We start from the raw sequence: 14,882 nt of genomic DNA, 5'->3' as shown, positions 1-14,882 counted from the left end.
ATCATAATCAATAATCTGGCCTGAAAATGCTTGGCCAAGATGGAAAAGGTTTTCCGTCTTCTAGACCTTCCCGCCAACATTCGAGACCAGATCTACTACGAAATTTTGTGTACATGGCCAGAAGAGAACCAGTATGCCGTGAATCCAACTGAGGTGGCTATATTAGACTGCAAGTGTCAGTTTGCCATCCTTTGCACCAATCAACAGGTCTACTGCGAAGCCGGAGCGGTCATGTTGAGAGGGAACCAATTCATTCGCATCAGCATAAAAGGACATCAGCCCCTACAAGTCCTGTTTATACCTAGCCAGATACCCGTCGTGACTATGAATCAAAAGTTCCTCGCCAAGTTCACAGGCCATGTGATGACACACTCAATTGACTTCACCAATGACCCGGCGCCATTGAAGAGTCAGCTTGAGGTTATGATTATACGGCGCGACCTGGATCGTTTTGTTCAAGCGCTTGGGAAAGCGGATTTGCGCAGTCCAAATTTTACAGCTACGTCTAAGCATCAAGTCACAATTCACAATCCTTTTGTGGGTATTCCAGCTCAGAGAATCTTGAATAAGAAGAATCAGGTGAGGCTCATATGAAACTAAGTAACGAGAAGCCATGTTCTTGATCGCATAACCGCTTATATAGGAACGCCTACTTGCACCATATCGGGAGCAGCTACGTGGTTTCAAAAACTTCACGGTCCTCGGCCAAATCCCGACAGATATAGCAAAAGCGGTGATCAAGGCAGTCAAGCAAGAGCGCATTCCAGATCGTCAATAGCTCACAGAAGTTATTTCGCGGTAGAAGCTTGGGCATCAACAGTTGAGTTAATAGTGCATGGCCGACATTATTGATGCCGAATTGGATTTCGTAACCCTCTTCAGTCAAAGCAGGTACTGTGGTAAAAACTCCGGCATTGAGGAATAGAATATCCAGGAATTCGATGTCTTCCTTGAGGAAATCATTGGCGAATTGTTTAATGCTCTCGACGGACGAGAGGTCTAGAGGACGACTTTCGAGGCGAGCTTCTGGAGATGAAGATCTGATTGACGAAACGAGCACTTCAGCACTAAATATGGATGCTGGACGGTCGCAAAGATAAATGCATAAAGGATTGTGGCGAGCTATGAATTTTATAGTAGCAGCACCTAGACCTGTATTGCCTGCACATTGGTTTAGTCTAGATGAACCTCGCGTAGTAACAGTCCAAAGATGGATTACTCGCCTCCAGTAACTAGAATTACTTTTCCATTAAGATCTGATATGTCACTGAGTGGATTAAATAGCATCTTGCTGTTTAAATTAGGTACGGGAAGTGGGGGATCTCGGAAATCTCAAGCGCGACGCTATCCTTTGTCCAACTTCACTCATCGCTTGTTCCGCTTGATGACTTTTGTTCTGATAAAGTACATCTCTTCGCACTTGAAATATTTTTGGATTGAGATATCCTGATAAGTGCTGCATCAGCAAGTTATTCCGATGATTCCGGTCGCCCATATCTCAGTGACCGAATACAAATCGACTAGCGATATATGTCAACAACCGACTTGTAAGCATACCTGAATCGAACTGGCTATGGCAGCAGTACGCAAAAGAAAAAGGCTCGCCTTGTCCTGCGAGCAATGTCGACGGAAGAAAATAAAGTAAGTTGGTTAATCGTGTTTGATATCTCTTTTTGAGCTAAGAACTGTAGATGTGATCGGTGCAATCCCTGCGAGCATTGCAAAAACCATGGTCTCGATTGTTCATATGGCTCAGACGAGAATTCATTGGCAAACTCTATGACATCTGTCTTTAGCTTGCCCAAAGGTCCACCGCCTCCTTATGTACAGGCCACGCATCAACGCGAGCATACGAAAGTGACAAATCAACCAAACCATCGTGTTGAAAAAGAAATACGAACAAGTCCTGATAGACGACTTTCGCCTCCATTCGATGACAATGTCTGCTCTTGGAGAGGAGGGTTAAAAGGCATCTTTGTCAAGGACCGGTATTTCGGCCAGAGCAATTGGATGAATTTCAGGTCCCCATTCAGCGTCGTCAAAAGAGTTGTCGTAAAGCACGAGTTTGACCCATCCACAGAGGTCTACAAATTGACGCAAAAATGCAAAGCAGCGAGCAGGGAAATCAAGGCTCAAGAGAAGATTGCGCTGCATATGCACCTCGCTTCACATCCTAGTGACCATGTCCCGCCACGTGAGATGGCGGATAAACTTGTGCAATCTTATATGCAGACGTTTGGATCTATCTATAGGATCCTACATATTCCGAAATTCGAGGAAGATTATGAGTCGTACTGGTCGACTCCGCACACCGGCAGCCAGGCCCATGTCGTGGCTAAGCTGTTGCTTGTCATGGCAATCGGCACGGTATTTCAGCCGCAACAGGAGGCGTTCGTGCTCCGTTCATCTGCTTTACAATGGATCTATGTTGCGCAAACCTGGGTTACTACGCCGTTCGAAAAGTGCCGCTTAAACATCGAGGTAATCCAACTTCAATGCCTTTTGGTATTTGCCCGGCTTGTACATGACGTTGACGGAGATCTACTACGGCTTTCGGCAGCGTCCCTTCTTCAGACGGCTATGCAGATTGGTCTTCATATTGACGCCGAAGAAAATGCTTTCCCGAATATATGTCCACAGGAAATTCAATTGAGAAGGAACTTGTGGGCTACTGTTTTGGAAATTGTGGTACAAATGAGTGTGGACTCGGGCGGAATCCCGCTTATTCGCACGACAGACTATGATTGCAAGCCACCGCTCAATATAGACGACGTGGTTTTTAAGCACGACATGAACGGACTGATCTCTTCACAACCAGTAGATGTTTATACAGATTCATCTCTGCAAGCCATGCTGACACAATCTCTCCCCATCCGACTGCAGATTGCAGCGTTTGTCAATGACTTTCGTTACGACTCTTCAACATATGAACAGACGATGGCCTTGAGCGGCGAACTCTCTAATTTTTGTGCGTCTAATACGGCCATCTTTCAATCTTTAAAAGGCTCTTCACGATTGCCCACGGAATTTCAAACCTACATGATCGAATTACTAACTCACCAATACCTTTTCGCCCTTCACTTCCCCTACGCCACCAAAGCCAAAACAAACCATAAATATTACTATTCCAGGAAAATATGCCTTGACGTAGCTCGTCTCTTTCTGCCCAGGTCTTCGCAAATGACAGACCATTCATACACTAACCTCCGGCTCTGGGGCGGAGGCATTTTCCGAGCCGCTCCTTTACAAGCCGCAACATTCATTGCCGACGAAATGATATACCAGATCGAGTCAGATACAAGTTCCCTATTTACGAGAGAAAAAAACCTTTTAGATGGAAGAAAGGACCTTCGAAGATACGTCGAGGAATACGTCGAGTCGACCATCGATCGAATGAAGCTCGGACATACCAACTTCAGACCATATGTTATGTTGTCAGCACTCTTGACCCAGATTGATGCTTTGCTTGCAGAAGAGCCGGTTGAGGATAAGATCCTAGAAACAATCAAGGATCGTCTTATAATTGCGAATGAGGTGCTTCGGGCTTGTCTGCCTCATTCGCCACGGGAATATGCGCCGTCAGATACTGAAGCTCAATCTTACGCGGTCAACAGTGCAGTCTCATTGCAAGATGCGGTAAGAAGCCGATACCTCCGATCACTGCTTATTATTGAATACAGACTAACTCGCTAGATTCGTAACAATTCGTTGAACCCCGATTACCCGGCCAACTCGGAATGGTGGTTCCTCTCTGGAGATGTTGATACGTTTGCATAATTAAGTGAAGGTAGAAGTTGATTTATAATCCTGTCACCAGAAGAGAGGAAATCGCGCAGTTATCTGCCTATAACAGGCCAGGGGCCTAGTTCTTTGTTACGCATCTGCAAGTCGTCAAGGATGACTAAGCGGATATAATCTTGAAGAGGAAATAATCCAGCTTCAGACTTGTTATGTCCGGACGGAGATGCTACGGGGATTAGCCTAAATGGGTATAATTGCGAAAACTGTTCGATGGTCTTATTCAGCTACTCCTTGGAGCATGGATATAAAATAGCTGTGCGGCCATGTCAAGTTATTTTTTTGAGAGATTTGTTTGTTGAAGTCATCTGAAAAGAGAACCGCCTACAGAATCTTTGAGAAAATACTCAAGCAATCCCTTAACCATGGAACCATCCGAAGCAAACGAGGTGCCAAATACGCCTGAAAACAATGCTCACCATGAGGCTCAACCCCTTGAAAGCCAAGGAGATGTGACATCGGTCGAAAAAGCACACCCGAACCCGTCAGTCGACTTTCCTGATGGTGGACTTCAAGCCTGGACTGTCGCAATCAGTGCCTCCTGTATTTTATTGTGCACCTTGGGTTATGTGAACTCATTCGGGTTTGTGACTTCTGCAATCGATGATCAGAAAAGACGTCTCTCTAACAAATGCAAAGTGTATTCCAGGCTTACTACGAAGAGAATTTCCTCAAGTCAACGAGTCCGTCGGCGATATCCTGGGTTGGATCTCTACAATCGTTCTGTTTATTTATGGGTATTTTTCTTGGTGGACCACTTTCTGACAGATATGGAGCAACGGTGCGAATTTTTCCACGATTATGCAATCTCTTGTGTATCGATGTTGTTGCTGATTCCCTGTCACGAATAGGTCATGCGAATCCCAGCGATACTTTACGTCTTCTCCATCATGATGAACAGTCTATGCAAGACTCTGTGGCAACTTATCTTAGCGCAAGGAATACTCGGCGGATTTTCAGCCGGAATGACTTTCTCCCCCAGTCTCACTGCCGTGGGCCATTACTTCCAGAAGAAGAGAGGTGCAGCTATGGGATTAGGCATAGCAGGCTCTTCTATCGGAGGCGTCGTTCTTCCCATAGCTCTAAACGAGTTGCTACACACTAGTGTAGGCTTTGGCTGGGCAGTACGCATTGTTGGCTTCATAGTCCTGGTTCTCTTGTTACCAGCTAGCATGTTCATCAAATCTCGTCTCCCTCCTCGCAAAGCATCTCTCTTTATGCCTTCAGCTTTCAAGCAACCAGAGTACGTGATCCTAGTCGCTGCATGCTTCTTTGCTACCCTAGGCATGTATCCGCCTCTTTTTTATTTTCCATCCTCCGGCATCGCAAATGGCATGAGCACCAAACTCGCGTTTTATCTCGTTGCAATCCTCAACGCAGCGTCGTTTCCTGGTCGAATCTTAACAGGCTTTCTGGGCGATAAACTGGGTCGATTGAACATGATGTTCTTCGCTGCAGCTTCAACGGGGATTATATCTCTCTGCTGGCAAGCCTGCCACACAAACGCCTCGCTTATCGTGGTCACCGCCCTTTTCGGATTCTGTTCCGGTGCCATTATCTCGGGAACATCTATTTCGTTGTCATCTGTACCCAAAGACCCCAGAAATATCGGGACTTACATAGGTATGGGTTTTGGAATTACGGCGTTTTCGACTTTGATTGCACCCCCGGTTAGTGGTGCAATGGTCAGTCGGTATGACAGCTTTACACAGGTGTCCATCTTCAGTGGGGTGAGTAGCCTGGTTGGTGCGGCTTTGATCATTCCGGCAAAGGTGTATGCTGGGCATGGTATCTTTTCGGCGCGCTGAAGATTTGGCAACGAGATGGAAAGAAAGAAGAGGGTGAGTGATATTGGAATGATACCTTAAAGGTATTTTATTGCATGCTAGAGTTGTAATTTAAAATTGATTCTGCTTTTGAAGCAGGTAATCTCCACTCAAACTATAGAACCATGTATTATATTTAATATAGATAATATAATTGAAGATTGGACCCATTATTCATAGAGATTTCCAACTTTCATTTATCCACCAGGGTTTTCAGAATCTGACCGCGCCTCGCTTTCCAGGAAGCTGCATGGCTACTGGCTGAGCAATCATTCCAGGATGTGACCGAGTTAGGGCTTTGCGATGTCAAGCCCTACCCTCCTCAGAACGAGACTTTGCAGATCGTGTCTCGTGTGATTTTAATAAATGAAATATAATATTGACTTTCGAAAGGCTGAATAAATATAGAGTAGTAGAATCATACGTTTCTGTTTCAGTAAAGTACATACAGAAGAATGGAAAGAAGGAGCAAAGATCGACGTCAGGTATTACCTACGTCAACAAAAAGTTCGTAATGCTTCAAAAACATAACATGTAAATAAATCATAACTCATTAGCAACATAGTCCCCTATGCCTTACTTAATATCCTCTCATTCACACAATCTTAGACGTATTCATATCCCCAATCGCCACTTGACCGGCATCATAATCAACATCACCTCCATCTTCCTCCCACTTCCTCTTCTCCTCATACGACAACTTCCTCCAAACATCTTTCTCGCCCTTCAGTTTCCTCTGAATCCACTTAAACGGCTTCGCGGGGTCGTTCGGTGGCCCCGTGGCAATACCCTTGTATCCGCCAAATGTGTCGTGATAATACATTTTACTTTCGATAAAGGCTTTTAAGGATTCTTGTCGACGTTGGTCGTTAAGTATCACTCGCGCATAGGATGGAAGACCGTCGGATCGTTGCGAATAACCCGGTAGGGTCTCGGTGTTGATGTCCCGTTGGTGTTCGCGGGTCTCATCAGACGGCGATGTACCGGTATTGCTTAGTTGTTGTTGTTGTTGCGCTTCATTTTCTGCCGCCTCCTCACGGGAGGGCTCAGTACTGGTTGTCATTGTTATTATTTTCTTGAGCAAGATGTACAGCGAGGTGGGTTAGAATGAGGTCTTTATGTTGGTTGGATGAGGCATTTTATCTATGAATGCACGGAGTAGTAATCTATTGATAGAGCCGCTTGTTGGCTAAGCCCTGAACTAAGAAGATGCACTTATCTCCCCATCCAATGAAACCTGCGTTTCTATACACGCATATCCACCCCTGCACTCACCAAATCGAACTAGGAAGTTAACTAGAAGCAGGTTACGACCTATTCTTCGTTGATACCTTGACCACGTAGTACTAGTTACTAGTAAGGGCGCTTAGGTCATGGGACAACTTTTTCAGCTACCATGCATCAATTGAATTGAAAAGCGACGTCACATCATGGAGAATAACCTCTTGCAATTTGCTCTTAGCCAAACTATCAATGTAGTTATTTCCAGGCGTGAAATGAGCGGTATTGCAGCGGCGTTCGCAGGAAAATCGGAGTTATCTCCCAATCTGAGCCGGCACTGCGGACTGAGCTAACAACTGCAGATTAACTCCCTTCCACTGCCAGGTTGAGAATTTGATAGAAGCAGTGAACCATGTCATATTTGATGCTTTGAGACTGTCCGTATCGAGCTATATAGTTGCGGAAGCAGGCCATCCCAATAGGGCTTCTGGTGTCTGAAGTTCCTCCAAAGTTTGTCTCTGCAGCCAGGATCCTTTGGTCGACTGTATTTCAGATATCCGGAGCGGTTCGCCGCCCGATGAAACCTCGAGATGCCATAAGATCTACCCGTCATTGTGAATCTTGATGGGAACCAATGCAGTCGAGAAACCCATGAAAACCAATCCCGAATCTACCGAAATTGGGTATTCGACAGCGGCAAGCTGGAGCAAGGCCCCGAAACTTAATTTCAACAGCCCGCCTTCAGGAAAGCTTTCGGAGGGTTTCACGACGACAAGTGTGTTGTTAAATAATCGGATCCAACATGCGGGTCTTTGAGCGGGTGTTCTGTAGCAATCGTGAAGATATCCCCAATAAATGAACCTGTAGAAATCATAGGGCCGCAGCCATTTTTCGGCACACGAAATGCTAGACACAGCAATATGGCAATTTCCTTGATTTCTGCTTCCAAATCCTTGTTGAAAACTTCGATCGTCAAATGATTGTTCAATGCCGTGACTACCATGTCTTCCCCCACTGACACGAATGAACAGATAGATTTATTAGCACTGGGAGACGTAGAATTTCATCTCAATATCCTACTTACATGTCACATGATCCGAAGAGTTGAGCGCATTCATGATAGTCCCAACAAGCTCTACCCCCTTACCAGGATGGAACTTATCAAGATATCGCTTGCAACTAAATGGTTCCACATATTCTCCCCTAGCTACTAAGATAGTAGCATCGAAAATAAGTTCTTTCGGCGTGTGACGACCGGTATCGTCAGGCAATGTTTGCAGCCACAAAGGTAGTTCCCACTCGAAAATCATCGATTTCTCTGGAGGCTGGTTGTTAATGTAGTTACTCGGAGTGCAGTTGATTGGTAGTTGGAGGCATGGATAGATTGATGGAGGTTAGAATGAAGGTGATGATGAGTGTCAGGTCAATACTAATGGATGTCTCTGACAGCAATTGGGGTGAAAAAAGCGCCAAACCTAGTATGAAAACAAGTGGGTGAGAATTTAAAATCAAGCGATGAGCGAAGACCTTTTATAGAACTCTACCTACATGTGACTCATGCTGGGCATTTCCGTCTAATGTAAAATCCAACTATAACAAAGGCCTTTGCTGACTGCCGGTCAATGAAGTATTGCGGCTCTGGCCGGCTGATTCCTCGTCATAAGATCTACAAAGAATCCATTATGTAGTAAAACGTGCCCTGAGGAATAAATTAGCTGTCCTCCTAGCAACAGTCACCGTCATCCACGATTGTGGCACTGTATCTGAATACATAGGCTTGGAAAAGCAGACCGTATTCATATTTGACATACCATTTTCGACATCTAGTACATACATAAACCTCCATGGCACTCCCACTTTCATAGAATGACAAACAGACTGGAATGTCGGAAATCGCCCGACACAAACGCTCCTACAATTTTATAGGTATCGAAATACGTACAGGTGATCAATTACCACCTCACCAGTAGCATTCAGATTTCTCAATGGAATTCGTGCGGCTATCCATTCTCTTCCTGTCTAGCATCTACTTTCCTCTACTCCTTGATCATTTACAGCAAGCATTCGCGGGGCTTCTTGGCGTAGTTGAAGGGTACATACCGTGACCACTTTCGAAGCCCTAATTTCCTTAAACAGACGGCGAAACCTGGCCTCTCCAAACAGCTCTAGATTCAGTAAATTTTCTGTTCGTCGCCATCAATGGTCCTAAGTTAGTTATGCTCCGATAAAATATATCACATTTTAAAGACGAATTCAAAACAAACGACACTTCTATGCAGGAAAAGTCCTCGATCAATTTATCTTCGGGAAGCTCGTGTGTCAGAGAATGAAATATAATAGACATTTAATGGTTTTTTAAATCATCATTAGGTAATGAAAAACAATGTCCCAAGTGAAAAAAAGGTGGTGAACGAAATTCGTTAGAAAAAGTTGCTATGTATGTAAAGTCGTATGTCAAGAATGGTGTAATAGAAATCAAAGTGAATCATCAAACTTCTCAAGAAGCCCCGAGACGTATAGTCCATAAAGTCGAGAAATAAAAAGGGAGGAAAAGGTAAATATATGTACAGTATTAAAGAAGTCGCTAGTAGTCAAAAAGGAGGATTAAGCAATGATGGTATCATCGCCCTCATCACCGTCTTCAGCAGCAGCAGCATCAGCATCGATTTCCGCCTCCCTCTCTGCATAAATTTTCTCCTTTTGCGTCTTGGCTGCAATCAGGCAGTCAATATACGTCCTGAATTTGACAATCTCTCTCAACAAATACGACGATTTCCGTTCCCAGTTCGACATAGCTTTTGCCGCATTGGGGTGTCGAGGAGAGAAGGCCAATAACATGGCAGGACGGAGCTCGTTGTGTTTCTGAAGGTCTTCTTCGACGTTTTTCACGTATGTTTGCAAGGCAGATAGTTGATCTGCTTCGCTGAGATTGGAGGCGTTCATACTTTGTTGCGGTGGGGTCCAGTCGCTGAGGTGGACGCGATCAGCGGGTAGTTTTGCGCGCACGCCGCCTTGTTGGTCGAGGGAGCTGCGGATGGAGCTTTGGAAGCTGGGTCGAGGTGGTGGCTGGGGCCCTGTGCCGGAGGAGTTGGGTGGTGAGCGGTTATAGTCTATGTTGACCAAGGCGCTATTGATGACTGCGTCACTCCAGCCGTATTCCATGTTGCTAATTCCGCCGACTAAGGGTTGTTTGGAGAGTCGAGCACTCCAGTAATTGGCCGTTGTGACGAACTCGCGCACGATTTCGGCGGTACCGACTTGGAAGAGATGCACGGCGCCTGTCGGAAGGCTAAGGGCCCATACATGAGGACGAGACTTGGAGTACCCAGGAGGTGGTAGAGCGCTTGCGATGGTTTGGCGAAGAAGGAACTTCCATACTTCCTCTGCGTTCTCCATCCAATTGCCACCTCCGACAACTACACCACCACCTTGTCGTTGTTTGGACTTCAGACGCATAGACTTTGAGTTAGCACTAAACGAGAAAAGCCGTAACCATCCGCGTTGAATAACAGCAAAGCATTCATTCCAGTTCCGGTCTTTGGCTTTCTTGTCAACAGCTTCTAGATGTTGTTTGTGCTTCAGACTACCCTCCTTGGCCCATGGAGCGCCCAAAAGCTCAAGCGTATCATCTTCAAGCAATGGTTTGGTAGCGCCTGGATCTTCATAGCTGGATATTGAGTGAGCAGTATCTTCTCTGATAATTGCGTGGCTTAGCGCATTTGCAAAACCAATTGACTGTTGATAGCCGCCTCGGTGGTATTCCGAGCCAAGGGAGTCAACAGACATGGAAGTCATTGTTTTGCCAAGCGAATATTTGCTCCAGGTACTCGATGCCGAAGGACTCCAGATCGATGACTGGTCATCAAGACTTGTGCGGCTCGATCCCATAGTCGAAGCGGGATATAGGCGAGCACGCGATCTCGGTTTAGAAGACCATCGACCGGTCGTCATGCGAGAATCGGCAGAGCGGCCGCGTGGAATAATGTCGGATCCAGTCTTGCTAAGCACACTAGGACTCCGACGCAGGATATTGCCTGTCGTGGTTGTTGGAGGAGCAAGCCCTTCAGACTCTGCCGGCGCGTTATACAATGGCAGACGCTGCTTCTGTATAGAATTGTAGAAATCTTTCAAGACGATTTCTACCTGCGCTTCCCACGCTTTGATAGTACCCTTGAAAGGTGTAGAAATCAAAGGTCCGTAAGAGCTTGAATTGTCCATAAGAATTGAGCTTCTCCTAGCCTTGGTCTCTGTTTCAGGAGGCGGAAGGGAGAGTTCACCCTGGGGGAGTGTTGGTGACTTGGCAGCTGTATTTAGAGGAGCTCGCGATTTGTTGCCACTTGCACGTATCGTGTCAAATCCATCCGGCGCTGCATCCGAAGCCACGCGGTTGATGGTGGGCAAGGTGTTTCGCACAAACTGATTCTTTGTCATTTTCTGGTCGATGTCTGCCATGTGCAAATCGGTGTTGAGCAGGAGTAGCGAGTAACAGATGGTATGCACCACATCTAGAAGAGAATTAACATCTTAATAAGTCAATGATTGTATGTGTACATACCAACTGCTTTGAAACCGTGATTCGGATTGCATTCACACCATCTGGTAGACAAGGCATCCAAAACACGATCGACTTGCTGTGTCTCTCCTTTCAGCGCCATCTTAGTACAGAGGCTTCGAAGAGCCGCTAAAATATCCATATTTGTCCAATTGAACAACTCCATATAGGCTTTTCGAATCATGGCACGATCAAGATCTCCGAGCCAGGCAGCAGGCTCATTTTCGACCACTTCATCAGGGTCGTCGAATAGCTGACGTGCCTTCTCGCGGTCTGCGGCACTGGGCATATTCTCTGCTCCCTCTGCATCCGCAGTTTCAGATTCCTCGTTGTCTGCCTCCGGTGACTTCGTCGTCGTGATGATCGGTGTGTCAATTCTCGGGGAATTTGAGGCTGTATGGTACTGAGACGCATCGGAGGCGGAAAGATTCGACGTGATGGAAGACTCGTGTCGCAAGGAGCCACGACTAGAGTTATTGGGCGAAGTACCAGAATGCAAAAAGCTGCTATTCTGGATCTCAGACGGAGGTATGAGATTTTTGGATGTGTTGACCTGTAACTGCTTTTCTGGCATAGGAGGCTGAGAAGGTCCTGTCACATTGCCTTGAGGACCAACCGGGCTTGTTTGAGGTCTACTGTCTCGTTGGGAGCCATACTTAGTGCTGCTTGAAGCCTCATTATCGGATCTACTACTAGTCAGTACCATTGCTATCAAGTAATATGCAAGAGTTGGACTTACTTCTTAGCCATCGGTAGAGCATTGTTCGAGCCATCCGCAGTTCTAATTTGCCGCAACTTCGGCCGGGCTATAGTATCTTCAAGGAACGACTGGTCAGTTTGCAGATGACTTGGATTGTGCTCTTGCGTCTCCGTCGAACGATCTTCGGCATTGTTCTTCGCCGCTTTCTTTGACGAAAGGTAAGGATCCATGACTTGGCGAAGACTACTTGCTGGGCTAGGCTCTGGACGCATATCCAGACCCCTTGAAGCATTGGGCGCCAAATTCAAAGGCGGCGGGATACTGTCGACCACAGACTTCTTACGCCTGCGGAAAAATGATGACGCCTTTTTCGCTACAACAGGGTGTGCGGGTTCCTGGCGAGGTTGCGTAGGAGTTGGGGCACTTTCTGACTTGGGAGTTGGCAATTTAGATTGTTCGGGTGTTGACTGTTCGGAAGAGGCTTTGGATGACCCAAATACTCGTCTGAAAAAGCCTTGTTTTTCCTTGGCTGGTGTCGCATCTGCTAAGGGTAACATTGGCGGTTTCTGATATGATATGGTAGGGCTCGGGGCAGAGGGATCAATAAAAGAACTTGGGAGGGGAGGTCGTGGTGTTTCGTCATTATACTTGATGGTAGAGGTTCCGAGAGTATCTGGGCGACCCTTTCTTGTCGCCGTGCTCTTGGCTGATCGATTACTGTTCCTTCGCGACAGAGCCGGAGCCCGAGGTGGAGGTAGACTACCGGGAAGTCCACTTGAGGGGTCTCGACGAGGACCGGGCGGTACTGTCGGCGTAGGAGCCGCATCCAGATCGTCTAGAACCAGTTCTGAACCCTGCAGAGGGTTCGAAAGATATGCAGGTCGGGAGCCATAATCCAGACTCATCGAGCGTCTATGGCTATAATTTAGGTAGTGCTCTTCAAATGTGTGATCGTAATCTGCGCTGTCCGTACTGTCCTTGCTTTCCTGCCGTGCCGCATGCCTTCTTGATGGGACGTGTGGTGGTGTGGCTATTTCTTCATCAAAGTCGTAATTCCTCGGATATGCAGAGCCTGCACTGTCTCTGCTACGAGCAGTGTCATGGCGCCGTTGTGAGGCTGAGTGAGATGTGCTGCCATTGCTCCTGCGGCCACTCGAGCGAGGTATCTGCGGGTAATCGTCATCGCCATACGGGCCAGGACCAATGTCGGAAGAAACGGATGAAGACAATGTATGGCTCCGGAAACGTGGCTGTTGTGCTAAGGAGAATCGATGATTGTTGCTGCTATAAATGTATGGATCCGGTTCGGGGGAGTCATTGAAAAAGCGAGTATCGCTGAATAAAGGCGAACCCGGAGTGAATTGGTCCAGCGAAAGAAGCATATTATCCACCACGGATGTCCTCGTAACATGTTTCGGCGACAAAGCCAGATCATGCGGGTCTTGTTCGTCTGCAGATTCACTGGGGCGGCCCAGTTGCTCAACTGGGGTGGTATCCTCAAAGAAGGTCTCCGGATACGAGTAACCCGTGCTCAGAGCACGGGTTTGAGGCCATTGCTGGCGTTGCGATTGCTGCTTTCGACCATTTGACGGCGGCGGCGTTGAAGGCGGCGAGTAGTTTCGGTCGTGACGACGGGAATTGTTGGACTGACTCGAACTTGCAGTCATGCCCCGATGCTGAGTCGTGGGAGGCCGAGGGAAGTCGTCCAAACCCATGACTGCTTTGTTCAATAACTGAGTCAAGGTAAGGGATGTTACTCAATTTCGCTCAATTGCAATTATTCTCCGGATCCAGCGCCTCCCGGGATGTGCGAGTACTCAGTGAGTTCGAAGGTGAGCGCAATTCATTGCACTGCGGATTTATTGAACAGGCGTTGCATAGTAGGAAACAAGCCGGAGCGAGGTTTATTGCTTGTTGTTATGATCAGTCTCGTTGTTCGAGTACTTTCTCTCGTGGTGTCTGTCGCAACGAGCACAGGCCGTGTGAGTTGTCCAAGCCTGAGCGGTCGTGTCAGAACGAGAGCGAGACAATTGCATCAATTAGGTATTGGGTCGCAACGTGCAATTGGGTCGCAGCGAGTTGATGCTGCTCGACGTAGAGACGAACGGAGAACGATTCGACCAGGAGTCGAGTCGAGATGGTAGTTCAAGAGGAACGACGCTAAGAGAACAAAAAGAGGAGAAATCGAACAGTCTCGCGATTCACAAATCCGGCAACGGAGTGGGCACTGGACAGTGGAGCTGGCACTAGACTGGCACTAGAGAGACTAAACTCGTTGTGTCTGGTTAGTATTAATGAAGCATTGAGGCAAGTGTGGAGGAGAGGGAAGTTGTCAGTGTTTCGAGTGGCCGTCAGCCAACGCAAGGGGCAAGCCCGCCAAGCTCTGCGCTGGCCACGCTGTCCCACTCTGTCAGGGGCTCCATTGCACTATTGAATCTTGATTCGTCTCGCCCAGTGATAACACTCACCATTATTCTCCGTCTACCACACTTCCTCAAACCAACTTTTAATGAGAGTGCTCGCTGTTTGCAGTTTCTACTTCCACTACGTACTCTTTCCTAGATGACTACGGAGTGCAGAGTATGTATGCGTACCCAGTTGAGCCCCTGTCCATGACTCGTCTAGTCCACCTCTCACACCACTAACTTAATACGTGCATATTGGTGCATCTTCTAAAGGCTTGACAAATCGCCGAGCTGACGGACTTATCGTCAGGTTCTCAATTGACTTGAAACTGTATCACGTAGCGCAAATACCCCGGTTTCGTACCTCGCGAACCGTCCCG

At 47.0% G+C, this 14,882-nt stretch overlaps 5 protein-coding genes across 5 annotated transcripts; 3 read left to right on the top strand and 2 right to left on the bottom strand.

Annotated features, from left to right (window-relative positions):
• Positions 1-39: 39 nt before the first annotated feature.
• Positions 40-778, top strand: BHQ10_009034 (uncharacterized protein; the record flags this gene model as incomplete). The annotated part of the gene is made up of 2 exons (XM_040881906.1): positions 40-579; positions 644-778. 2 exons carry the CDS (start codon positions 40-42, stop codon positions 776-778), a joined length of 675 nt encoding a protein of 224 aa, XP_040737536.1.
• Positions 779-1,779: 1,001 nt separating this feature from the next.
• On the top strand, positions 1,780-3,777 carry BHQ10_009033 (uncharacterized protein; the record flags this gene model as incomplete). The annotated part of the gene is made up of 2 exons (XM_040881905.1): positions 1,780-3,636; positions 3,694-3,777. 2 exons carry the CDS (start codon positions 1,780-1,782, stop codon positions 3,775-3,777), a joined length of 1,941 nt encoding a protein of 646 aa, XP_040737535.1.
• A 986-nt stretch (positions 3,778-4,763) lies between these two features.
• BHQ10_009032 (uncharacterized protein) lies at positions 4,764-5,606 on the top strand (the record flags this gene model as incomplete). Its single annotated transcript, XM_040881904.1, has 1 exon — positions 4,764-5,606. The coding sequence occupies one exon, from the start codon at positions 4,764-4,766 to the stop codon at positions 5,604-5,606; it is 843 nt and encodes a 280-aa protein (XP_040737534.1).
• Positions 5,607-6,219: 613 nt separating this feature from the next.
• BHQ10_009031 (uncharacterized protein) lies at positions 6,220-6,687 on the bottom strand (the record flags this gene model as incomplete). Its single annotated transcript, XM_040881903.1, has 1 exon — positions 6,220-6,687. The coding sequence occupies one exon, from the start codon at positions 6,685-6,687 to the stop codon at positions 6,220-6,222; it is 468 nt and encodes a 155-aa protein (XP_040737533.1).
• A 2,762-nt stretch (positions 6,688-9,449) lies between these two features.
• Positions 9,450-13,812, bottom strand: BHQ10_009030 (uncharacterized protein; the record flags this gene model as incomplete). The annotated part of the gene is made up of 3 exons (XM_040881902.1): positions 9,450-11,350; positions 11,401-12,083; positions 12,137-13,812. 3 exons carry the CDS (start codon positions 13,810-13,812, stop codon positions 9,450-9,452), a joined length of 4,260 nt encoding a protein of 1,419 aa, XP_040737532.1.
• Positions 13,813-14,882: the final 1,070 nt, after the last annotated feature.

This window comes from Talaromyces amestolkiae (genome assembly GCF_001896365.1).
Source record: "Talaromyces amestolkiae strain CIB chromosome Unknown scaffold22.1, whole genome shotgun sequence".
NCBI lineage: Eukaryota > Fungi > Ascomycota > Eurotiomycetes > Eurotiales > Trichocomaceae > Talaromyces > Talaromyces amestolkiae.
The sequence above is the reverse complement of the archived record's forward strand: the minus strand, read 5'-3'. Positions and strand labels throughout refer to the sequence as shown.